The sequence below is a fragment of the Martes martes genome (assembly GCF_963455335.1).
Source record: "Martes martes genome assembly, chromosome: 17".
Taxonomy (NCBI): Eukaryota; Metazoa; Chordata; class Mammalia; order Carnivora; family Mustelidae; genus Martes; species Martes martes.
In genome coordinates, this window is record NC_137905.1 from 44,941,562 (window position 1) to 44,966,266 (window position 24,705).

The 24,705-nt window shown below is 55.4% G+C and overlaps 2 protein-coding genes across 2 annotated transcripts in view; one reads left to right on the plus strand and one right to left on the minus strand.

Annotated features, from left to right (window-relative positions):
• The window catches only part of RYR1 (ryanodine receptor 1), a gene marked incomplete at its 5' end in the record, with an annotated part of 110,743 nt that extends 101,304 nt beyond the window's left edge, over nucleotides 1–9,439 (plus strand). The window contains 11 exons of the mRNA XM_080828544.1: nucleotides 849–979; nucleotides 2,707–2,749; nucleotides 4,117–4,247; nucleotides 4,351–4,411; nucleotides 4,880–5,026; nucleotides 5,244–5,378; nucleotides 7,342–7,498; nucleotides 7,889–7,953; nucleotides 8,050–8,150; nucleotides 8,326–8,377; nucleotides 8,518–9,439. Coding sequence (XP_080684670.1) covers nucleotides 849–979; nucleotides 2,707–2,749; nucleotides 4,117–4,247; nucleotides 4,351–4,411; nucleotides 4,880–5,026; nucleotides 5,244–5,378; nucleotides 7,342–7,498; nucleotides 7,889–7,953; nucleotides 8,050–8,150; nucleotides 8,326–8,377; nucleotides 8,518–8,613 — 1,119 coding nt within the window. The 3' untranslated portion in view covers nucleotides 8,614–9,439. The remainder of the gene's footprint in view (nucleotides 1–848; nucleotides 980–2,706; nucleotides 2,750–4,116; nucleotides 4,248–4,350; nucleotides 4,412–4,879; nucleotides 5,027–5,243; nucleotides 5,379–7,341; nucleotides 7,499–7,888; nucleotides 7,954–8,049; nucleotides 8,151–8,325; nucleotides 8,378–8,517) is intronic.
• Nucleotides 8,847–24,417, minus strand: MAP4K1 (mitogen-activated protein kinase kinase kinase kinase 1). The gene is made up of 31 exons (XM_080828368.1): nucleotides 24,193–24,417; nucleotides 23,965–24,022; nucleotides 23,761–23,851; nucleotides 22,972–23,036; nucleotides 21,409–21,464; nucleotides 21,258–21,305; nucleotides 21,038–21,080; nucleotides 20,867–20,939; nucleotides 20,356–20,487; nucleotides 19,886–19,948; nucleotides 19,714–19,795; nucleotides 19,168–19,284; nucleotides 18,853–18,931; nucleotides 18,268–18,326; nucleotides 18,147–18,190; nucleotides 18,023–18,067; nucleotides 17,255–17,297; nucleotides 16,683–16,845; nucleotides 16,517–16,599; nucleotides 16,070–16,154; nucleotides 15,028–15,104; nucleotides 14,876–14,936; nucleotides 13,783–13,891; nucleotides 13,640–13,698; nucleotides 13,347–13,450; nucleotides 12,632–12,806; nucleotides 12,293–12,355; nucleotides 12,016–12,105; nucleotides 11,862–11,932; nucleotides 11,140–11,195; nucleotides 8,847–9,029 (listed from the first exon to the last, which is right to left on the minus strand). The coding sequence occupies exons 1-31, from the start codon at nucleotides 24,289–24,291 to the stop codon at nucleotides 8,960–8,962; spliced, it is 2,463 nt and encodes an 820-aa protein (XP_080684494.1). The 5' UTR covers nucleotides 24,292–24,417; the 3' UTR covers nucleotides 8,847–8,959.
• Between the last annotated feature and the right edge of the window lie 288 nt (nucleotides 24,418–24,705).

Here is a 24,705-nt window from a genome sequence, read left to right on the forward strand (position 1 = left end):
TCATTGGGCAGGGAGAGGTACTGGGCCGCTGCGAGGGTCTAGGGCACAGGTGGGGCGATCTCCCATGGCAGTGGGGACGGGGGAGCCTGGACCTGGAGTAAGGGCTTCGGGGGTTGGGTACAAGATTGGGGTCTTCAGCAAGGACAGTATTCCACACTTGATCTTAGCCAAAAGGCCGAGAAGCGATAGCAAGGACAGTATTCAAACCCGGAACTCATGTGGGTCACAGGTGAGGAGCCAGGGCCTGGGACCATGTTAATTTCTGGATCAAGAGGCAGACTTTGTCACAGTGACTATTACTTTCTGTATACTGATCAGCTGGCGAATGAAGGCTCGTGGGGGTCTGTGGGGTCTCGGGTGTGACATGAGCGCTAACTGGGGAGTGTGGATTTTGACGTAGCAATGCCCGAGGTTTGTGATGCCCCAGAGGCATGTTATGAGAGCTTCAATTTGGGTTCCAGTGGGTCTTTCTGAGCCAATCTTGATGCTTTACTGTTGGAGGAATAGAGTTCTTTTGGCTCAGAACTTTTGCATATGCTGTTCCCTCTGCCAGGAATCCTTTCCCTCACTTCCAGCTCCTTTTGCCTGCCTCTGTTTTATTCATCCCCCCTCCCTTGGGGAAGCCCCAGGCTCCTTCAGGCACCACTTCTGGGCTCTCGTGACTTGCTCCCATCCCAGCCCTGACCCACCTGCCCACCTTTCCCCACGACTGCCCTGATTGCTCTGGGGAAGCTCCCCAGACGTGGGGTCTCACTCCGGTGCCAGCAAGATCTCCCGCCTCGAACTGAGGCTGTGGTCTCCTTCTCCATGACCTGATGCCCACCCCTGTGCCTCCCTGCATGATCCAGGTGCCCCTGGTGATCTTTAAACGGGAGAAGGAGCTGGCCCGAAAGCTGGAGTTCGACGGCCTCTACATCACAGAGCAGCCTGAGGATGACGACGTGAAGGGCCAGTGGGACCGGCTGGTACTCAACACGCCGTAAGGCCCGGACCCCCACCTGGGGGTGGGTGGAGAGCACAGAGCTGGGTTTCCACTCCAGGCCAGGCCTGGGCCTCAGAAGCCCGAGGTTCTGGTCACTGCCGGCCCTGACTCAGTTTCCCCAAGCCTCAGTCTTCCCTTCCGTAATATGGACAAATTTTCTGCGTGTTAGAGTACCTATGGGCGTGCTGGTGACACATGGAGCTCCCCGGGGGCCAAACCCCAGAGATTCCGGTTCAGTGAGTCTGGGACAGGGCCCAGGAACCTGCATTTAAACCCTGCCCCAATGTGTGATTCTTACTCAGCTGCCATGAGTAGGCGATAGGAAATCACTTGGTTTTTAAATTGACCTCAGAGAGGGAACAGGGGTGTGTGAGAGTGATGTGGTGGGACTCCAGACCCCCAAATTGCACTCCCAGCCCCCTCTGGCCCCAACTCCCCACCCCTGCCATCAAGTCCCATTTCATGTGTTCATACAGTGGGGCCATGTCATCTCTAGAATAAGAACACCAGGTCAAGTTCAAAGCCTGGGTTGGCCACACCCCCAGCTGGGAATTCTGTCAAGTCACTTAGCCTCTCTATGCCTCCATTTCTGAAACTGTAAAAGGAGGGATAAATAATAGCACTGAGGATCTTGTAATGAAAAAATGAATTCGTGTAGTTTCTGAGGCACAGTGAGTCCTGGATAAGTGTTGGAAGTTATTTTATTACGGGGTCCTGCCCAGGAGAGGTGGTTCAAGGAAGGGAGAGAAGCCATACCAACGATATCCTATGCTCTCATTGTCACCATCAAAGGCACATCTAACTTCTACACATTCAAGTGCACACGCTTTACAGAGTAAGGGAGAAAGATCTGTTTATTTTTTTAAGATTTTATTTATTTAACTGAGAGATGGGGAGGGGCAGAGGAGAAAGGAGAGGGACAAGCAGACTCCACACCCAGCGCAGAGCCCGATGCAGGGCTTGATCCCAGGCCCCCAAGATCATGACCTGAGCCAAAACCAAGAATTGGATGCTTAACCAACTGAGCCATGAGGCGCCCCGGAAACATCTGTTTAAAGTTGTGTCTGCTCAAGACCTTGACCTCTAAATACCATTTCCCACAAAAAGGAACCAAGCTCCTCGGAGAAGCAGCAAATTTCAGGGCTGGGGTGGGGACGTGCAGCCAGCCGGGGTTACCTTGTGTCATGGAGCAAGGATGTGCTCAGTGGACAGCAGCATCCAGAAGGGGCTCCCGCTGGACAGATCGGGGCAGTCTGAGCCTCGGTAAGGAGAGGAAGCGCCACAGATCGAAACACATCAAATAGGTCTGAACTCATGGATTCATGATAACCCTCCACGCCCAAACCAACGAAACTCATTCCCCATCTTGGCAGGATTTTAGGGCATCAGCCTGTGAATGTGAAAACTGGTAACTAATGGGCCAGAATCATCATCCAATGAGCTTACACCAAACGGAGGGTAGTTTTGTCTCTTCTGCACCTCCCGCCTCCGCGTGTAAGACTGCTGCCTCCCGCGGGCTCCACCAACATGGCCTTGGGGTCATGGTTGGCCTGGGGCAAACTTCCCCTGGCATGAGGTCTCTAGACCCCGACTCCTAGGGGGACGCAGCCCTGCTGAACGGGGTTCCCTGTGTGAAAAGCATTGGAACTTCTGCCCACCCTGGCCTGGCTGGTGGCTCCTGGCCCTTCCCACCCTAATATCTCTGGGTCTCTCTCTTTCGGCAGGTCTTTCCCCAGCAATTACTGGGATAAGTTTGTCAAGCGGAAGGTGAGGACATGGATGGGGAGGTGGCAGGGCCTCCTGGGCGGGGTTTTTGTTTGTTTGTTTGTTTTTACCATTTTATTTATTTACTTGACAGAGATCACAAGCAGGCAGAGAGGCAGATAGAGGGAGAGGGGGAAGCAGCCTCCCCGCTGAGCAGAGAGCCCCATGCGGGGCTCGATCCCAGGACCCTGAGATCATGACCTGAGCTGAAGGCAGTGGGCTTAACCCACTGAGCCACCCAGGCGCCCCAACCGGGTGGGGTCTCTTGCTGCCACCTGGATGTGTCCGCCCTGACAAGCAGTTGCTTTATGTGCAACTCTGGGCAAGGGGTTTTGGCTACCTCAGTTTGCCCATCTGGAAATGGGCACAATAATCCCACCTCCCTCTGTGGTGACATGATACGTGGAATGAATACAGCAAAGTACCCAGCTCGGAATGAGGACCCAATAAGTATTAGTTAAGAGGGAGGAAGTGAAGTGCACAGACTCCGGAGCTGGACTGCCTGCTGATCTGCCCCTAGCTGTGTTGGCCTTTCTGTGCCTTGGTTTCCCTCAGATTCAAAGTGGGGTCATCGTAAGAGGGCTGACCCCACAGGTGGTTGTGAAGATTACATGGGCTCCTGCATGAGCAGTATCTGGCACCAAGGAAAATTAGATCCTTCGTTCACTCAACAAACATTTATCGAGCACCTGCTTTGTGCCCAGAATCGCTTTAGGGTGCTGGAATCCAGCTGTAAACACAACACTCAGGCTGTCAAGACAGATGCTGAGCACATTTATAGGGTTTACACAGTGATAAGTGTTGTACAAGAAAAAAAAAGTGAAGAGGGGAATGTGTGTGTGTGTGTGTGTGTGTGTGTGTGTGGGTGTGTGTGTGTGTTGGCCGGGCGTAGGCAGGAAAGGACACACCAGTTAATGAAGTGAAAGGGTGACTTAGGTAGAAATCTGGGGGGAGTGTCTTAGGCAGGAGGAAGAGCCAATGCAAAGGCCCTGAGGTAGCAATGTGTCTGGTATATTTGAGGAGCTGCAAGGAGGCCAGTGTGTCTGTGTGGCTGGAGCAGAGTGAATGAGGAGGGTGAGGAGGGGAAGATAAGTTCACAGATGACAAGAGACCCAATTATATAGGGTTTCTTGACTACCAATCTGATCATAATAAATTATCCCTATGAATTTGGCTAACAAATCAATTGAAACTTTATCACTCTTGGACCCTCCCCCTGGGCATCTGAAGAAAGCTCTGGCCCTTCTCTCCAGAAAGATGCACCTCATTTTCTCACACAAAGTTCAGAGTGTCCCCAGCCTCACCCCATGCAGGCTGTGGCCCTCCTCGACTCCAGCCATGTCCTCACCGCCACACGCTCCCCTACGCAGGTCCTGGACAAGCATGGGGACATCTACGGGCGGGAGCGGATTGCCGAGCTGCTGGGCATGGATCTGGCCACACTGGAGATCACAGCCCACAACGAGCGAAAGCCTGAACCACCACCGGGGCTGCTCACCTGGTGAGTCGGGGACCAGCCTGCAGGGGCCTGGGGTGGCCAGGGAAGGTGGCCAGGGTCTGAGTATCAGGCATCTGGCCATCCCTCTTCCTCCCGCCCTGCACAGGCTCATGTCCATTGACGTCAAGTACCAGATCTGGAAGTTTGGGGTCATCTTCACAGACAATGTGAGGAGGGGCCCATCAGTGGGGAAGGAACTACAGGAGAAGGGCCTTTGGGGGGCTGGGGCCCCCTGGAACCCCGAACCAGGGATTGACCCCTGAGCCCCTGTGCACCTCGGCCTGTGAAGCCCCCTGCCCGCCCCCCTGCCGAGGCCCCTTGTCCCTCGGGTGCTCTTGAATTCTCAGACTATGTCCTTCAGCAGAGGGCTCCCCAGTATGCCCCAGGGATGGCTTCTCACCCAGAGTGCTCCAGATCCTCCAAATACTCCCTAGGCAGACATGACACCCTGACCCCCAGAGCACTCCCATTCCTCTCAAATGTTCCCCGGGCTCCCTGTTCCCACAGTGTTCCCTAACCCCCCAAATGCCCCTTGACCCTCATGAGTGTTCCCTGACCCCCCGAGTGCTCCCCATGAGTCCCACACGCTCCCTAACCTGTGTGCCCCTAACCTCCCTGACCCTGTGTGCCCACAGTCTTTCCTATATCTGGGCTGGTACATGGTGATGTCCCTCCTGGGACACTACAACAACTTCTTCTTCGCTGCCCACCTCCTGGACATTGCCATGGGGGTCAAGACACTGCGAACCATCCTCTCCTCCGTCACCCATAATGGGAAGCAGGTGTGCAAAGGACCTGACTGAGGGGTGTGAGGCTGGCGGGGATGAGCTGGTAGTCTGAGTAGGGGGCAGGCTTGGGTGGCTCCCGTGAGGAGGGGCAAGGCTGGGTGGGCTGAGCCAGGGTGGGTGTGCATGGTGGGACCGGGGAGGGAGGCCCACACTGGCTGACAGTTGTAGGGCATGGAGCTGACAGTACCCCCACCACCCTGTGCGCCCCCAGCTGGTGATGACCGTGGGCCTCCTGGCCGTGGTTGTCTACCTCTACACCGTGGTGGCCTTCAACTTCTTCCGCAAGTTCTACAACAAGAGTGAGGATGAGGACGAGCCTGACATGAAGTGTGACGACATGATGACGGTGAGCCCCTCCCCCCAGCGCTCAAGGGCCCTTAGCGCTCCCATCTGTAAAGGGGGTTAATAGGAGAACCCACCTCGCAGATTTACCGTGGGGGCCTTTGAACGGCGCCAGACACACAGTCAGTGCTCAGTAAGCGCTTGCCGCCATTGTCGTGTTATTTGAGCCTTTATTTTTTTAAAAAAGATTTTATGTATTTATTTGACAGAGATTACAGGTAGGCAGAGCAGCAGGCAGAGAGAGAGGAAGGGAAGCAGGCTCCCTGCTGAGCAGAGAGCCCGATCCCAGGACCCTGGGATCATGACCTGAGCCGAAGGCAGAGGCTTTAACCCACTGAGCCACCCAGGCGCCCCTATTTGAGCCTTTAAAGCTATTGTTGGAAAGCTGCTCACGCATCGTGCCCCTGTCGCTCACGAGCCGTGAGATTTGGGGTGGTCTGCCCAACCTCCCCATGCTCTGGTGTCCTCCCCATAAAATGCGTGTGTCATAACAGTGCCTCCAGCCAATGGCTGATTGTAGGACTCCGTGGAGCTCCCTCAAAAGTCTTACAATGGCGCCTGGTGTGTATTAAGGATTGTGTAGGTGTTAGCTACTCTCATGGTGATCTATGAAAGTTTCCCCCAGGGGCGGCTCTGTAGGTGGAGCAAGTATGTGGTTCTTGATCTCAGGGTTGTAAGTTTGAGCCCCAGGTTGGGTGTAGAGATTACTTAAAAAAAAAAGAAAGAAAGAAAGAAAGAAAGAAAGAAAGAAAGAAAGAAAGAAAATTTCACCCAAAGCATCAGGATGCCATGCTTGTTTATACGTTCTCTTTTATTCGGATAATGGTGGTCATGACCCAGACTGAGCTGCGCCTATGGACGCACGGGCCACAGTGGAGAAGAATGATCTCAGGGCTGTTGCACAAGATGTCCTGTACTCTGGCGCCTTGCTCTCAGGACACAGTCCAGCCCCTCAGCCTGACATTTGAGGCCCCGCCAGACCTAGTCTTGCCACGCAAAGCCCTGTTCCCACCACAGTCACCAGCCTGAACTCTTAACCGAGACACAGGGTTCTCTCACTTCCTGGGGACACAGAAAGAACAAGTGGAAAATCTTTCGCAAGTGTCAGGCAGACGGTGCCCCCCTCCTCGCTCAGAACCTTCTTGTAGCTCTCTAGTGCTATGCGATAAAATCCGAATCCCTCACCTTGGTTCACAACACCAGGGAAAAGCCAGCTTTACCTGAGTCTAACCACAGTCTCTCTTGCTTTTTGCTCCGCGGCTGCCTGTCGTTTCAGTTCCCCTAAGACCATGTGTTTCCTCCCACCCAAACCCTTTGCATCTGACATGCTCTCCTTCTTCCACCACAGGCCCCATGTCCACGCCCCTCTCTCACTTGACACGTCACCTTTCAACTTAAATGCTGCCTCCTACAGGAAGCCCTCCCCAACCATCAGCTGGCCTCATTTCTCTCCCTGCGCTTGCTTACTGGAGCTCTATTTTCTAGCCTCACTGAACCTCTTTCAGTTCCTCCTGGGAGCACAATGTATTCTTTGCTCCCCAGCGGTGACGTAACACATGTGGTTTTTCTCTGCCTGGAACACTTTCTCCCACCTAACACCTCCTTCAAGTTCCAGCTCTCACATGTCCCCTCTTCTAGGGAAGTCCAGCCTGATCACCCTGACTAAGTCAGGCTTTCAAAGCTTCAAAGCTTCCTGTGCTCCCTCTGTTTCTCCCCCGATTACCCTGTGCTTCCCCCACCCTGGCTCTGCCCCCTCTGCCTGTGTCCTCCCTATCACAGCCATGATCACTTCTGGCCTGTCACTATCTGATGCCATGTTTGTGAGCCCTGGGAGGACAGGGCCCAGAGCTGGCCCAGTCACTGCTGTGTCTGCCCGTCCCCCCAGTCCAGAGCCCTGGATGTACTTGGAGAATGTCGGATGATAGAATGTATGACCAATATGTTTGTCACATCCCCCCCCACCACAGTGTTACCTGTTTCACATGTACGTGGGTGTCCGAGCCGGTGGGGGCATCGGGGATGAGATTGAGGATCCAGCAGGCGATGAATATGAGCTGTACCGAGTGGTCTTCGACATCACCTTCTTCTTCTTTGTCATCGTCATCCTGCTGGCCATCATCCAGGGTCAGTGCTGGTCAGGGTTGTGAGAGTGGGGGCAGACTGTCTCCTTTAAGAGTGTAGTCGGCCTGGACTCATTTCCGGGCTCTGCCTCTTCCTACTGTGAGACTTTAGGCAAGTCACCTTTCTGGGCCTCAGTTTCTCCATCTGCAAATGAGGATATTAACGATCCTAACCTCGCAGAGTTACTGTGAGAATTAAGTTAATTCCTAGGTGTTTTGCTCATAATAAGTGCTCAATAAACACCAGGCGTTATTATCTTCAGGAAGCAGGGATAAGATGAGGGAGATGGGGGGTGGGAGGCAAGGCTCAGAGGTAGGTAGCCCGAAGAGAGAGAAGTCTGGGCTGGGTCGGAGTTTGGGCACTGACTCGCACCTGCTGCACCTGCTGCGGTAGGTCTGATCATTGACGCTTTTGGCGAGCTCCGAGACCAACAAGAGCAAGTTAAGGAAGATATGGAGGTAGGTCGAGTATGGGGGCGACTCAGAGGGAATCCGGACCCCCGGGGGGGAGGGCATTGAATGGGCCGGGATTCTGATGTCCCCCGCCACCCATAGACCAAGTGCTTCATCTGCGGGATCGGCAGCGATTACTTTGATACGACACCGCACGGGTTCGAGACCCACACGCTAGAGGAGCACAACCTGGCCAATTACATGTGAGCACAGGCCGGTTGGCCAATCAGGGGGTGGGGCGTGGCCACCGACTGCGAGGGGCGTGGTGCTGGGCATCGGCCAGTTAGGTGTGGTATCCGGGTGGGTGACTACCCAGCCAGCCAATCAGGAGAAAGTTAGGGTAGTCCTGACCTATCTCCGCTGTCCTCCCCGCCTCAGGTTTTTCCTGATGTATCTGATAAATAAGGACGAGACGGAACACACGGGCCAGGTAAGGGGGTGGTAATGGGAGGACTGAGGGCAGGGACATGGAGTTTTAATAAAAGGTCAAGCGGCAGGTGGCAGTAAGAAGCTCATGTCAGCATGAACATTTGAAGATGTGACCAATTCTTCCCCGTGCCCCAACTCTAGGAGTCTTATGTCTGGAAGATGTACCAAGAGAGATGTTGGGATTTCTTCCCAGCTGGCGATTGTTTCCGCAAGCAGTATGAGGACCAGCTTAGCTGAGACCCCCAACTGGCCCTTCACCCCCAACCTCAGTGCCTTATTCTCACAAGTCCCTTAGCCCCCAAACCCTCCCCCAAAGGCAGCTGGGGGACGTGACCATGTACTGGAGAAGTAAAGTCTGTGCTATACCCCTGACATCACTGTGTTGGGTTCTTGACATTTTGGGGATGGTGGGTGGGTGGGCATCCAGGAATTCCCCCCTCCCTTCGCCCCTTCAGAAGAACAAGATGACAGCAGAGGCTGGAGTCATGTTTATTGGGAGACAAGTGGGTGTCACAACCACTAATGTATGTCCGTTGGGGATGGGGGCGCAGGGCGTGGTTCCCAATACCCCCCCCCCAGGGACTCATTCCTGGATGTAGAGGTTGCTGGGGGCAGTGGGGTCATCTGCTGGGCGTGTCTCCACCACCACAGGCCTGGGGAAGGAGGAGAGAAGTCAGTTCATTCATTCATTTGTTCATCCATTCATCCGCAAAGGAGCAACAGCGGTTTGCCAGCACAGTGCTGGGCTACCGCAGCCATGGTCTCCGCCCTTGAGGACGGGAGACCAGTCTAGAAAGGGAGACCACCATGACCCAGTGAATTACATGAGTGCAAAACAGCATGGAAACCTATCCCAAAGGGTCAGCCAAGGTGGCCCAAAGATGGTGAAGGGGCTCCTGGGTGGCTCAGTTAAGCGTCTGCCTTCAGCTCTGGTCATGATCTCTGTCCTGGGATCAAGCCCCACATTGGGCTTCCTGTTCAACAGGGAGTCTGCTTCTCTCTTTCTCCCTCTGCCCATCCCCACTGTTCCTTCTCTCTCTCTTTCTCAAATAAATGAAATCTTAAAAAAGAAAAAGAATAAATGGTGGAGCCTCAAAAAGGCTTAGGAGGGAACTTGGCGAAAGGTCAGGGAAGGGTGTTCTGGGCAGAGAACAACTTGGAAAAAGGCTTTGAGGTGGGAGAGAGCTTGGGACTTGGCTGCAGAAGTCAAAGTCTTGTGGGCTGTGGCCAGGACTGGGTATTTATCTTGAGGCCACAGGAGTTTTAAACAGGGGGAGAGGGGTGACGCAATGGAACTTAGATTTTAAAAGGCCTCTCTGGCATGTCAAAAGGTCATGAGAGATCCTTGAAGGGGCTCTCACTGGTTAAATGTGGGAGTTCTTGTGCCTCGAAGTAAATAATGATAGTAATAGATTATAAACCCCCAGAATAAAATGGAAATCCACGAGGCTGTGCTGAAGTACACACACACACACACACACACACACAGCGGAGAAGGGACAGATCGTCCCCACAGTAGCATACCAGCTAATAAGTGCAGAAATAGACATTCACCATTTAGTAACTATCCTCATAATATATTCAGGCAGAAATCACCAATAGATGCTAAAACCAGGAGGTGAAAGTCTGGTAAGAAGCAGTAATATTTACACCCTCTCAACAAATCACCCCAAAAGATACTTATTAATACAAAAAGTGACTTTATAGTGGAGAAACCAGGCTGACTCCACCCTACCCAAATGCTCAAAGATTGTCCAGTAATGGGACAAAGTGACATGACCTCGTGATAGGATGCACTGAGAAGGGCACGCCATCACATCTGCAGTATTCCTGCTCAAAATGCTTAGCCTGAAAACCTCAAACCCAAATGAAGGACATTCTGGAAAACAACCTTCCTGTACTCTTCAAAAGTATCAAGGTCCTGAAAAACAAAGAAAGCCGGAAGAATTGTCCCAGGCTAAAGAGGAAAGAAACATGACTCCTACATGCAGCCTGTCATCCAGAAAAAAAGGTAGTATTTTTTGGTTATAAAGAGTATCATCGGGAGGCACCTGGGTGGCTCAGGTCATGATCCCTGAGTCCCGAGATGGAGCCCTGAGTTGGGCTCCCCACTCCGTGGGAAGTCTGCTTCTCCCTCTGCCCCTCACCTCACTCGTGCTCTCTCTCCTTCACTCGCTCTCAAATACATAAAATCTTTCTTTAAAAAAAAGCATCGCTGGGGCAACTGGTGAGACCTGAACGGGTGTGTGGATTAGAAGGTAGTGCGGTCTTGTGCTAGTTCCCTCATTTAGGCAGCTGCACTGTGGTCTGCACGAGGAGGTCTTTGCTTTGATTTAGGAGACAATTCACACCCAAACAGTCAAAAAAAATTATATACATATGAAAGAGGAAGATCAAGCAAACGTGGTAAAAATAAAAAACACACAACCCTCCCCCCCAAAACAACCTAAAAGTTAACATCCGGGGAATCTGGATGAAGGAAGGGGATACAAGGATTTAAAACTATTTTTTAAATTTATTTTTGCAACTTCTCTGTGAGTCTAAAGTTTTGCCAAGATAAACAGTGAAAATAAAAATTAAAAAACAAAAATGTCCCCTTGGCTGCTGTGGGGGAGTGGACTAGAAGCGGCAGAGATAGAAGCAGGGAGACCTGGAGAGAGAATGTCCAGGCCAAAGACACAGGTGGCTAGAGACATCTCAAGACACCTGTCCACATCAGAGGCCCCCCTCCCAGGTTCTGTGTCCCCTTCCCCACGTCCATACCTGGGGGAGCCAAGCAGACGGAAGGTGAGGGTGGGGTCTCTCAGCTCCTGCAACAGCTGGGGAAAAGGTGTGTGTGTGTGTCAGTATCTAGAAGACTCTTCCCCTCTCAAAGAGAATGCAGGGGTGAGTGTCTCTGACTTTCTAGTCTTGGGTCCAGAAATAATCATTCTTGCTAACACCATTTACCAGCTCTGTGATCCATGCAACCAAGTTACCTTACCTCTCTGTGCCTCGATTACTAACCTGGGAAATCACAGAACCTTTCTGATGGGTGCTCAAGAAGATGAAATAAAATACAAACATACAGGGGCAGCATCTGACACATAGTTCTATGAGCTAAGTACCATTTTTCACTCCCATTTTCCAGCTGAGAAGGTGAAGTCAGTTGCTTAAGGTCAACCAGCCGGATTCCAACCCCGGCAGTCTGTTCGTGCTCTCAACCACCCGCATATCTCTCTAGTGAGCCCCATTTTATAGTTGGGAGACCGAGGCTTAGAGAGAAGCAGAATCTCTTGCACGAGATCACACAGTGGCCTGGAATGAGCTCTGGATCCGAGAGACCCTGGGGTATATAGAAGAGGACCTGCCTGCATGGGAGGGATATGAGGGAGCCTCCCCTCAGAGCCCCACACCCTGACTCAGTCCTCCAGGTCCATCTGGGGAACCGGAAGACCCGCAGGGGAGGGGCAGGGTTACCGACGCGTTCAGATGGAGGCGCTTACCTGGTCTGAGCCTGGAGCCCACACCTGCACTCCATGCTTCCAAAAGGCCTGGAGGCGACCCCCGACCATAGCTGGGAGGAAAGCAGAGCCCGTTACACTTGGGTGTCACCAAGCATCCACTTGGAGCCCGGGGCCCTCCCATCCCTGCACCTACCCACGGCTTCCACCGCCTCAGTCATGGGGATCTCTGGAGTTCGAAGCCCCCGGACTGGGGCTCCCTCCGGGGTCACCAACTTCAGAGACCCTAGGAGAGGGTAGAGAGCGGGTTTTAAGAGCGAGGCTAGGAAGGGCAGACTGCTGAGAGACTGAACAATAAATTCATTAAGAAGCAAAGCAGGAGGCAGGCAAGGCCTAGAGGGGTTCAGCAGCACAGGGTCTGCGAGGTGGAGATCCAGGAACAGTGGAGGAAAGAGAGGGAGGAGGGTCCTTACCGTCCATCAACACCATCACCTTGTCTTCCTCTACCTGGGTCACCTGTACCGGTCCCCTGTGCTCTATTTGACAGAAGTTCAAAAAGCCCATTCCTCTGGGTTCTGCCTTCCTCCGCTAGGCACCCCCTCCATTCCCAAGCCCCAGGCTAACCCCCGCCCATCGAAACGAGGCCGGGCTGGTCCTCACGCTCACCAGCTGTACATTATTCAGACCTACCGCTCTTCCCCTCGCCCAGGTTCAATCCCTTTCCCAACCACACCTCCGGGCTAAAGCACCGCCCAGCCGCCCAGCCCCACCCGTCCCAGCAGCCCCGCTCCCAGCGAGCCCGCCCCACTCACCCGTGCTCATCTCGCCCAGCCAGCAGGAGAGCGCGCCGAAGCGCACGGTGTGGAAGAGCACCGACTTCGCCGGCTGCCCCGGGCTCACGCCGATGCAGACGGCGGGTAGCTCGGAGCCTGGCCCGGTCAGTAGCGCGAACACTGGAAGGGGCGTCGGGAGCGGGAACAGCACCTGCTGCAGGCCGCACAGGGAGGGGCGGGCTCAGAGGAAGCGCGGGGCAGGGCCTACGAGGGGCGGGGCCTACGAGGGGCGGAGCCTCGGGGGCGAGCCCGCAGGGGGCTTCCCTCGGTTTGGAGGGATGCCGTCTAGAAGCTTCAGGGGGTGAGAGCCCAGAGGAGTGAGGTGGTGCCAACTTAGAAATGGACAAATGTGGCCTTAGAGTTGGAGTGGCTTCTGTTAGGGTCGTGTCGCCCTCATGACAGAAAGGCAAGGCCCCCGGAGGGCCAACCTCAAAGGCAGCAAAGTCTCCTTGGACTCAAAGGATCTGAGTGGGGTCTCCTTGGAGACCCGAGGGCGTGGACAGAGGGCCTGTGGGTGAGAGGCGGAGCTTAAGGGTCAGGAAGCCCCCCGGAGGGTGAGCCTCCGGCGCCTCCCGCACGTGGGCGGGGCCTCGGGTGGAAGAGGGGCTTCTCGAAGCTCTCGGCAGAAACAGAACGAGTGGGAGGCCCTAGCCACTGAACCTCACAGAGTCCCCAGCCTCTGCAGGCCCCTTACCCGGACCAGCAGGAACTTGTTCATGGGCTGGTACCACTGAAGCAGGACCACAGACGTCTCCAATGCCCCGCACAGGAACGGGCCCCCCGAGCTCGCACCCTCCGCTATGGAGGTGGGTAGGGATGGGTTAGGGTCAATCCTCTCTCCCCTTCCCCCCCTCCTGCAACCCCCGAAAAGAGCACACATCTCTCCCCGGACTCTGGACAGCCGGCCTTAACTCGGGTAGACGCAGCCCAAGCCCCGCCCCGCCCCCACCGTCCCCTTCAGGTCCACCCAGCTGGGATCTCTCTCACCCACGCAGCAAGCTCGGCACCCTTTGGTGTCCTGGATCTTGGTGGAGACCATGTTTTTCCTGCAGAAGAAGGGAGGCGTAAATGCAGAGGGACGGCCGGAAGGGAGGATCCCAGGGGTCTGTGGAGCCAGTGAGGGCTGGTACCTCGCCAATAGCCGATGGGGACTAATGTGAGCCATAGGGCTTCCGGCTCTGGTCTCCTTCCGTTCCAGCAGGCCCAAGATGCTATGCGAATACAGGTGGGGGGTCTTTCCTGCAGTGTGGGTGTGTGCAGGGGGGAAGCAGGCTGTTATAGGTCACCAGACACTCATCGTTCCCTGTCCCTTCGCTTGGCCCCATCCCTTTGAAACTGCCAAGGCTCCAAGTCTCAGGCATTTTTGTTTATTCCTTTTTCGCTCGACATATTTTAAATGTGCACCGTAGGCCAGGCACCGTGCTGGGCTCCAGTGAACAATGAATGAGTTAAACATGTTCCCTCTCCTCCTGCGCTTGGAGCCACATGCGAACCTATGGACACTTAACCAGTCAGATGAAGTGACACTCATTGCTCAGTTTAAGAGGTAACTGATCTAGAAATTCTCCTAAAGGTGTCGTCAAGCAGCCTCTTTGGCTTGGCGTTCCCCCATAGATGAGAAATTCTTTTACACAAAATGTTTATAAAACGATAACACAAAATTTTAATTTCTAACTCCTCACTCTCTATTTTAGTAAAGTGTGGAGAAAGTTCTTTTTTCTTTTAATATTTCATTTATGTATTTCACAGAGAGATCACAAGCAGGCAGAGAGGCAGGCAGAGAGAGAGGGGGAAGCAGGCTCCCCACTGAGCGGAGAGCCCGACCCTGGGGCTCTATCCCAGGACCCTGAGATCATGACCTGAGCCAAAGGCAGAGGCTTAACCCTCTGAGCCATCCAGGCGCCCCTGGAGTAAGTTCCAATTGGCATCTGAACATGAAGGAAATGTAAAGACTCCCTGTAGACCTCACCTCAAAACTGACTGGAGGTGGGACTACTGTGAACCCCATTGTACAGGTAGGGAGACTGAGACTCGGGGAGCAAGTCCCCCAGTGAGTGAAAAAGTGGCTGGGATTTTTAACTGTGGGCTCTGTGAGGGGGGAGCATATGTTTGTTTATTTGTTTTTTTGTTTTTTCCCAGCTGTGTCCATCTACCTCCCAACCCCCTGACTCTCAACCCTTTAACTTCTGACCCCCGCTCCTCCCACCCAACCCACAGCCAGACCTGAGAGAGACATGAGGACATTGTTGATGGAGTACACCCAGGTAGTCCGGCTGGGAAAGAGCTGCAGAGAATGGAGGAGATAAGACCCCATAAGACCCCAGCAGTCCCTAACTCCAGCCCCTTTGCCCTTGGCCCCTCGGTTCTGTGCTCACCATCTCCAGTGTGGCCTCCTGATCATTCCGGTTCAAGATGAAAATGCCTTCCTCTGCCCCCAGGAGCAGGTGCTGGTCTGTGGGGACAGACACAAGGACACTGGGACCTACCTCACCCTGGGGGGCCTCCCCAACCCCTACCTGTCTGGCCCCAAACACTGGTAGTCTGTCCCCCAGCCCTGACCCTCAGTTCTCTCTTACCCCCATACTGACAGTCCCAGCCTCTGTTTCCCCAAATGTGAACTCAAACCCTAACCCAGTCCCCTGAGTTAGTCTCATTCTCACCTACCTCTCATGCTTGGGTCCACACATCCTGCAAGTCCTGACCCCCGCCCCCTCACTTTTGATCTCAACATTAGTCATGCTTCCCCAAATAGCCCTCTGAGTTCTGTCCTTCTGTCTTCCCAGTTCTTGTCCCCAACTGCTAATTTGTCTCAACACTGATCCTCAAACTCCGGCCCTCTGAAAGGTGGCTTTTTTTTGGTCCAGTGTGCCCCCCTCAAACTCTAATGCTGTGTTTTCTTTAATGAGTTTTAGCAATTTTTAAAAGATTTTATTTTTAAGTAATCTGTACACCCAACATGGGGCTCAAACTTACAACCCGGAGATCAAGGACCACCTGCTGTACTGATGGAGCCAACCAGGCACCCCTAATGCTGTTTCTTTAACATTGACCCCTCACTGACCTTGTCTCTTCATCCCCAAACTCTTCCCTTTTTGTATTCTCATCCCCCAAACTCCCAAACCCCAAAATGTGGATCCCAACCTCTCTAGCATTAACCTCTCACCTGAGGTTAATGGGGTCCAACTGTACCCCATCTTAGATCCCAAACTTGGACCTTTCTGTTCTCTCTGACATTCCTGGGCCCTAAACTCTTATATTCCTAGTTTTCACCCTCAAATCACTTCACTCTACCTATCTCTGATCCGCAAACCCCAACTGTAACCCTGGTCTTTGGTCCTGCCTCAGCTCTGCCCCTCCCCTGTTCCTGCCTCAGTGCCTCCATTAAGGCCCCTCCCCATCCCCCCTCTGAGAGCCCACCCTTGGTGGAGGGGTGTGTCCAGGCAGCTGTGCTGTGGATCCGGAGCGGGCAGCCATTGAACAACTTCACGAGAAGGGCACAACCCTAGGCAGCCCCGGGAGCAGAGTAGCAGATCCAGCAAAAGGAGGGAGGGGACAGGAAGGTGCAGTGGTTAAGACTCTGACCCAAGACACCCAGCACTCAAATCCCACCTCTGTCTCCCCAAAGCTTTATCACCTCTGCAAGCTATGTAACCCTCTCTGCCTCTGTTTCCCCATCTGTGAAATGGGGGACAATGCCTATCTCTGTGATCCCTGACTACATCTGTGAAGGCTGACACCACACAAGGACAGTCACCCCAGAGGCCGGGCTCACCGAATGTCACCTCCCATCATTATCACTCTGCCCACCCCCAGGCATTCCAGCCCCATCCCGGGGTTGTGAATCCTCAGCACAGCCTGGCTCACCCTTCTTTTCATCTTTTCCTTCTTTGGCGGTAACAATGGGGGCTGATCAGGCTCCGGGGGGGTTGGGTTCCAGAGTGAGGGTTCTGAGACAGGGTGGGGGAAAAATCAGCCCCCAAAGGCCCCCCCCCACACCCCTTCCCACCTCCTGCCCCAGCCTGCCCATTACCTGAATGGGCAGTTAGGTGGGGGCTGCGGGTGGCCAGGGGAGGCCCGAGGTGAGGGGTTCGGGGGGGAGGCCCGCTGGCACAGCGGACCAGCACCCCCGGGCTCAGCTGTCCATCATCCCCGGTGCCCCCGGGCCCCTCGTCTGATGGAGAACGGAACTTGGGCTATGGAGATTGAGGAGGAATGGGTGAAGGGACATTAGGAGATCCCCAAGAGAGGGTGCCCTGCCTCCTCCAGAACTAACGTTGGCCATTGATCATGACTCACCCTCTTCCCAGTGTCCTACTCCCGTCCCAGGCATCAACCCTGACCTCTCTCCCCACTCCCACCCACCATCAACACACTGCAGCAGCTAAAGGCTTAATGCCGAAGCGCTTTGTGCTGGGGGCTCCCAGGACCAGTGCCCATCTGGCTAAATACTTTGTATCCCACCCCTGGGTTCAAGGAAGCTGCTTCTAGATCCCAGTGTGCTCAGGATCCGGTCTCCCAGACTCCAGCCTTAGAGTGCACAGTATCCCAGCATCTAAGGACCCTGGCGTCCAGCACCCAGCTCCAGTGGGCCCAGGGCCTTACCTTGGGAGGCAGGGGAGGAGGTGTGGCCTCTGCAGGGGTGGGGCTGGAACACAAAGATGGGGTCAGTTGGGGGTGAGTTGGTAACAAGGACTGGGGGTGGTTTGCGACTGGAGGGCTGAGGTCAGGAGGGCGGGGGCTGACTGGGTCTGGGCCGGAGCTGAGGATTAGAGCCCTCAGAGGCACGGTGATGCTGGCAACAGCGATGCCAAATGGCAAGTGTGGACAGTGCCTCCAGCCGGAATTTTGCGATGCCGATCACGGGAGCCGGGGGTGGGCGGGCAGGTTCTCACTCGGGGGCTGGGCACCGCCCCTGAGCCCACTGCAGTGGAGATGTGCAGAAGGGATGGGCAGGGGCAGGGCTGACCGTTGCCCCCCCCCACCCAGGGTGGGGTCTCAGTCCGGGGTCTGGTGTGGGGCAAGTTCCCAGGGTGGGGAAGAGGCCGAGGAAGGCTGGGCTCTGAGGGTTGGGGCTGGCATCCGAGCAGCATCAGGGAGCTGGGGCCCCGGACGGGTGGAGGGTCCGGGGCTCAGCTGGGGTGGAGCCAGAGGTTGGCTGGGGGGGGGTAGAGTGGGAGCCAGGCCAGAGAGGGGGTGAAGGAGTGTCAGGGGGTGCAGGGGGAGACAGTATGAAGGGTCTAGTCAGGGGTCTGGGGATGAGTGGCATAAGGCCAGCAGGGGCTGAGGTCAGGGCTGGGATGGAAGGGAGACGGCGGCTATAGGACGGTGGGGTGGGTGAGGGCTGGTGGAGCGGGGCCAGGCCTCTCTTACATGTCCACGTCATCGTAGTCATCGTCGGACTCCGACAGCTGCCTCCTGAGGAGTGACGGGCATGACCCTCAGGTGCTTCCCCACATGTCCCAGCCCCCTCCCCTCCACACTGAGGGTCCCTGACCTTGGGCTGCTGCTCCTGAAGTCTCCAGGGGGCTGTAAGTGGGCCTGTGGACAGTCAAGGGTCAGCGGTGCCTAGGGGGAGGGGAGGGCGTCCGAGGCGAGGGCAAGGGGACACCTCTCACCGTGTGGGCTATGGGTCTGGACTCCATCGCTCTGAGCTTCCGGAACTCCATGTGCCGCCCTGGAAGGGGGGAGGGTGACACAGTGAGCTGAGGAGACGAAAATGGGGGGGAGGGTCTTGGGGTCAAGATCTTAGGACTGGAGCTATCATAGGGGGAAGGGTCTTGGTTTCCAGGGGTCTCATTTGGGGGGGGTCAGGGTTTGGGACCAGGGAGGTGGGGGCTCAAAGTTATAGAGCACTTATTTTCAGGGTTCATTTGGGTATTGGGGATGTGAGAGAGATTTCAGAGGGCTCTTTGGGGGTCCTGGTGTTAGGGGAAGACTTATGGGGTCTGCCTGCAGGTCACAAACTAAGGGGGTCTCTGCAGTAATTTTGTAGGTCAGGCGGTGATGAGGTTTTCTAGAGTCTCTTGCAGGGTCCGGGAGTGACGAGAGTCACTGAGGGTCTGTGTGGAAGTGACAAAGGTCTCCCGGGTCAATCATGAGATCAGACAGTGCTGGGGGTCTCTGGCAGAATCACGGGGCAGGGGGGGTCTCAGATCTATTATAGGGTCACAGATCCCCAAGCTTCAGGATTCTCTACTCACGACAGCAGTCAGCATCTGGGATCCCTAGAGAGCTGGCCCGATGTGTGGACCGGATCCGCCGAGGGACAGCAGGGGGCACCTGGGCAGAGGGGCAGCTCAGGGCCACAGCCCTCTGGCACTCCCACCACCCTGTGGGCCCAGCTGGGAGCCTCTGGCTCTCCTGTACCCCTCTGTGCCCCCAGCCCTGCACCAAACCCTGCCTCCATCCTCTGCTTTTTCCTTTGGAGAGAGGCAGCAGGAAGGCGCTCCAGGCAGGGGGCGCAGCCTGAGCAAAGTCCAGGAGGTTCCATATTTGTTGGCCAAGGGTGCCCTTACCTCAGGCTCCTCATCTTCAATCTCGACCACGGGGGCCCCCTTCCCTGGATTTCTCAGTTTGTCAAGAAGATCTAGGATCAGGCCTCTATTTAGCCTGGGCTGGGACACCAGCTGATGCTAGAGAGGGGAGGAGGGGGTCAGCAGACAGAGGGCTGGTGTCAGGGAGACGCTGGGACAGGGGCCTGAGAACCAGTCTAAGGGAATCTAGTGGGGAAGGTGCCAACTGACAGGGAAGACAGGGAACTCTGGGGGAACTGAGACTGGGGAATTTTATGGGATTGGAAGGGATTAGAAGAATCTAGAATTCCCAGCAGGGGCAAATGGAGAATTCCAGAGGTGTCTTAGAGGGGACTGGGCTTCCCCTGGAATTCCAGAGTATACCCAGGAATGGGTCTGGAGACCGTGGGGAATTTGTGAGTTTTAACAACTCAGGCTATCTTGGCAAAAGGCCTGGGGTACAATTTGGAGAATCTTGGGGAGGTCCTGGGGGAATTCTAGGGATAAGAGTTTGGGAAGGGCTCTTCAGGGAAGAGAGGGGTGGTTTACACTGAGCATCTTGGTGGCGCCAGGCCGTTTCTTGGGGTTCTTAGTGAGGGTGACTTTGACAAAGTTGTGGAAGGCAGCCGACCTTGGGAGGAAGAAGCCAAGTTCTGGGGTGAGGAGACCTTCTCCCATCAGACCCTCAATCCTGGCTCTGCCCTCCCTCCCCATGTCCTACCATTTGCCTTTTTCTTTTAGCCTGGGGGGCTGGTAGCCACTCTTTGTCATGAGGAAGAGAACTCTAGAAAAGTAAGGAGAGAACATGGTGTTCAGACCCCAATGGGGGGGTCAGACCTCATGGCTCAAGGGGTCCCCCATAGCACTGGCGTCAGCAGAGAGCAAAACAAGGGACAGAACCAGAATGGGGTTCAGGTTTTACAGTGCACTGGGATGCCACTTCTGGGGGACTCTGTCACATGACAGCTACAGCACCTATGATGGGAGCCTCCAGATAGGGAGTCCCTGCGATCGGGGGGGGGGGTTTCCTGCTGTGGAGGGGTGAAGAAAAGGCTTTCTGGGTTGAGATGATCCTTGGGGTTCTCAGAGTGAGCTGTGAGGACGGTGTGTCTGCTGTAGGCGGGGGGGGGGGGCGGCGGTGATCAGGGTCAGGGTTGGGGGGTACTGGGGGTACCGACCAGGCCTGGGTACCTGAGGGGGTGCACGTCAAACAGCGGCGGCTGCAGCTCGGCCAGTTCGATGGCGGTGATGCCCAGGGACCAGATGTCACACAGCTCATTGTATCCCCCCTTCAGGGCCACGGCTGCCACTTCTGGAGCCATCCTGGGGGGGAGAGACCCTCAGCCAGGGGTGACACCAGGAGGGGAAGGGGGTGACGCGTGGGTGCGGGGGCAGGAGAGAAACAGAGAAAGGGAAATGGCGCACAGAGAGAACCAGATGCACGGAAACGTCAAGATGAAGGGAGAGATAGGAATAAAGACAGACACAGGGAGGTTCAGACGAGACGGAGGGATGAGAAGACACATCAACACAAAGAGAACCTAGGCAAAAAGAAAATTCAAGAGAGAGCCAAAAAGTAAGAATGTTCAACAGGGAAAAATAAAGGCAGGGAAAGGAGCCAGGAAAGAGATTCCCAGTGACCCAGGTGGGGACAGCCACCGCCCCCCACTGCACCCCCAGCTGCCCACCAGGCATCCCTCACCAGTAGGGTGTCCCAATGAAAGAGAGGCGTCGAGCCAGCGTGGCCCCAATCTGGGCCGAGATACCAAAGTCAGCTGGAGGTCAAGAGAGAGAGAGAGACATAGTGACCTGGGGTGCCCTATTCCCTTGGCCCCCAGCCAGTCCCCTCCCCAGCGCCACCCACCACACTCACCCAGTCTGACCTCCCCAGCATCATTGATGAGGATGTTGGCTCCCTGGGGAGAGAGGGAGAAATGAGAGGCTGTCAGAGACACCCGCCCCCCCCCAGCCCAATGCTGCCTCCAGCTCCTGGCCCCACAGCTCCACACCACCCTGACTCCTCCGAACACCACTTCGTCTCCTGGGTGCCCCCCTACCCACCCACCAAGGCCACTTTTCTGCCCCAAGATCACCTTGATGTCCCGGTGTATCTTCTTCTGTGAGTGCAGATAAGCAAGTCCCTGGGAAGAGGGGTGGACAGGGCGGCTGTGAGTGCCCAGGGGCTGGAGCAGGGAGGAGGCAGGAGGGCCCTGCCCCACCCCGGCCCACCGGTTCTCTCCTCACCTGGAGCACTTCCCGGCAGACATAGCTAATCTGGAGCTCTGACAGGGGGCCTGTCACTGCAAAGGTCACACCAGTGGCTTTGGGTGGGAACCAGGAGAGCTGGTCCCGGGAGATGCCAGTCCCCACCCACACTGGCTGAGAGGGTGCCACACGGGGAGGGGGGAACAGATGAGACAAGTGGGAGGGGGAGATGGAGGGACAGTCAGCGACCAACGCAGGGAACCAGAGGCCAGAGGGAGACAGATTCATTCAACAGATATTTACGGTGTCCACTGGGTGCCAGGCACCGTGGTGGGCACTGGGGAGACAGCTGTGGACAAAAGACACAGAGATCCCTGCCCGTGTGGAGAGAACATTCCAGTCGGGGCAACGGACAGTAAACAACATAACAGCAGCACAGCCCCCGAGATGCTAATAAATAGCAAGAAGAAAACTAAAGTGAAAAAGAAGAACAGGAAATATGTGTGGGAAGGGGGTATGACATTTTACCGGGTGGTCGGTGAAGTCTACTCTGAGAAGGTGGCGGGGTGAAGATGTGATCAGTCCAGCTCAGAGGGAACAGAAGAGCTAGTGCAAAGGCCCAGTGGCGGAGAGGGCCCCGGGGGTTCGGAAAGCAGCAAAGTGGGCGGAGCAGAGTGGGGGTGGGGGAGAAAAGTGGTAGGAGGTGAGTCTGGCAGCTTGGGTGCAGGTGGGGGTCACCCTGGGGAGCTCGGGCTTCTCTTTGCGGGAAGTGTTCCTGAGCAGGGGGCGATGGGAGTTTGCAAAATGAGAAAAGGCAGAGGAACATGGATACCGACACACATACACAGATAATGAGAGAGAAACAGAAAGACAGAAACATGGGAACAGATTCAAATTGAGACCCAAGAGCATGAAGAAAGGCTGAGAAAGAGAGAGACACAGAGGTGGGGAGAGAATGATAGACAACAGACAGAAAGAGTCAGAGACCAGGTCTGCTAGACCAGCTGGGTGAACCACTTCCTCTCTGAGGGCCTCAGTTTCCCCCTCGTGACCTAATGTGGAATTTCTTCTTTGTCTAACATTTGAGATCTTGGGTTCGCGGAGAGAGAGAGGAGGCCAAGGACAGAGGTGGCCCGGAAAACTGGAGAGGTGATCAGACGCCCATCCCATCCCATCCTCAAATTTTCCAAAAGAGCAAGAAGCAGGCTGAGAGAGAGAGAGAGAAAAAAGAGAGAGTCAGGAATTCATTCACTCAGTCAATGAAAATGTGGACCCAGCTATGGGCCCAAAATGCAGAAATACTCAAACACCAAACGGACACATTAGTGAGAAAATGCTAACAGAGGAAGATGGGAGAGGAAAACAGAGGGGATGACTGCATGCAGAGATCGGGGCTAGACTGTCAAGTGCTGGAGGGAAGGGCCCAGGGGCCACTCGGTCACCACAGTGTTCCCAGAACCAACCAGGCCAGGCCAGCGCCCAGATTGGGGCTCCTTGCAGGAAATGTGGACCAGAAAGACCGTCCCAGAAGACACAACCCCAGAGAGATAGGAGGGGCGGAGGAGGGGGTGCTGCCTGGATCCCCCTTGCCCTTCCTCTCACCTTGGTAGATGTCCTGGAGAGAACCAGCCCCGCAGAATTCCATGCATATCCAGAACTTCTGAAGCCTACAATTCAAGAGTAGTGAGAACAGCAGTAATCAATCGTCCCTGGTGGGTGAACCCCGGCTCACTGTCTGTCTCGTTCCACCTCAACAAGAACTTTAATGTAACAGCGGTCATCCACCTCCCCTTGTCCACCAGAGAGAGATCATCCCACTTCCGTTTTATAGGTGGGAAAGTTGGGGCTCAGAGAGGAAATGAATGTTCGGGGTCAACTGGCCCAAAACCCAGGTCTTTTGACTCAACCCAGCAGGACTCCTAACTCTGCTAACCGATGGTAACCCAGAAGACAGGGCAGATATCTTCCAAGTTGGGGGCGGTTCAGGGGAACAAAGGGACCCAGGGTGCCAGGTCTGGGGGGACAGTGATTATTACTGGAGTATCTGGGATATTAATTTAGGGGTCTGGGGATTTAGGGAATTAAGGGAGCAGAGAATGGAACTGGGGGGCCTGAACGGCAGGATGATGAAAGATTAGTTTTAGGGGACTTGCTTGGTTACTATGAAGGGATTGCTTTTGGGGATCCCTGCCCAGAAACAGGAGTCCTGGACTACAGATTACATCAGAGAACACTCTGGTCAGAAAAGGGGGACTTCAGACTAGGGGGGCAGTTTAAACTACGAGTTGGGGGGGGCCCGGTTTAAAATGGGAATCCAGGACTGGAGGTCAGGAATGTGGGTTCTGGGCTGGGGGCCAGGCAGGGCCCCAGGGCAGGTTTGAGGCTCATCACCAGAGATAACTCCCATGGTAGGCCACGATGTTGGCATGCCGGCAAGTTTTCAAGATGAGGATTTCCTTCTGAAGTGTGGAAACATCGTCGTCTGCATGGAGGAACAGGAAAGAAAAGGCCGCTGCGGGGACGGCCTATGGGGGAGGCATCCCGGTGTCCCGAGAGGAAGGGTCGGGGTTGGGGAGGGAGCACCCGCGTCCTCACCAGGCTCCATCTTCACCATCTTCACTGCCACCAGGTCCCCCGTCACCTTGTCTCGAGCCTTGTGAAGGGGAAGTTGGCAGTCAGGCAGGCTCCATTCGCCCGAGTTCCAACTCAGCATCCCTGAGCCCCAGCCAAGGACTGGGGTCCTCTCTCATCCCCTTCCCCTCTTGGGCCTCATCCCCAGGGCTCGCTGGTCCGAGGGTGATGGAGAAGGAGGGGTGTCCTCACCTTGAAGACTTCTCCATAGGTGCCGCCACCCAGCCGCTGCAGCAGGTCATAGTGATCCCGGGGGTCCCTGTTAAAGATGTCGGGATCCACGAGGTCCATCCCTGGGGGCTGGAGCTGGGCCTGCGCCCAGGGGCCAGCAGGGCCTCAGGGCTCGAGTGTGGCACCTCCCTCCCTCCCCACACGTCCTGCACCCTGCACCCGCCTTGCCTTGCCTCCACCGGCTGTGGCCTCCCCCCTCCCCACTCTCGCTTCCTGCCCCAGCACAAGGCTGTGCAGCCGGCTCCACCCCCTGTCCCCTGGGCCCTGAGAGCCTGTGAGGGGCAGCTTGCCTTGGGACCCAGGGGACCCCCCTCTTCCACCTCCAGGGCTCAGGGCTGAATGTAAACCAGATGCAAACTATCTTGTGATCTGGGGAGGGGGGGAGAGGAGGGCCTGCCCTGGCACCCCCTCCCGCGTCCTGGGCGGTGGCTAAAAACCACAGTTGAAACTCTGCTGAGTGTTTGAGGGTTTGGC

Coding starts and splice junctions, on each gene's coding strand:
- MAP4K1 (XM_080828368.1), bottom strand. CDS start 24,291: ATGGACCTCGTGGATCCCGACATCTTTAACAGGGACCCCCGGGATCAC. Junction 18,327..18,852: donor CCCAGATGCTGACTGCTGTC/GTGAGTAGAGAA, acceptor CCCCCCTTCCAG/GGCGGCACATGGAGTTCCGG. Junction 12,807..13,346: donor ACAAGTTCCTGCTGGTCCGG/GTAAGGGGCCTG, acceptor TGCGGCCTGCAG/CAGGTGCTGTTCCCGCTCCC.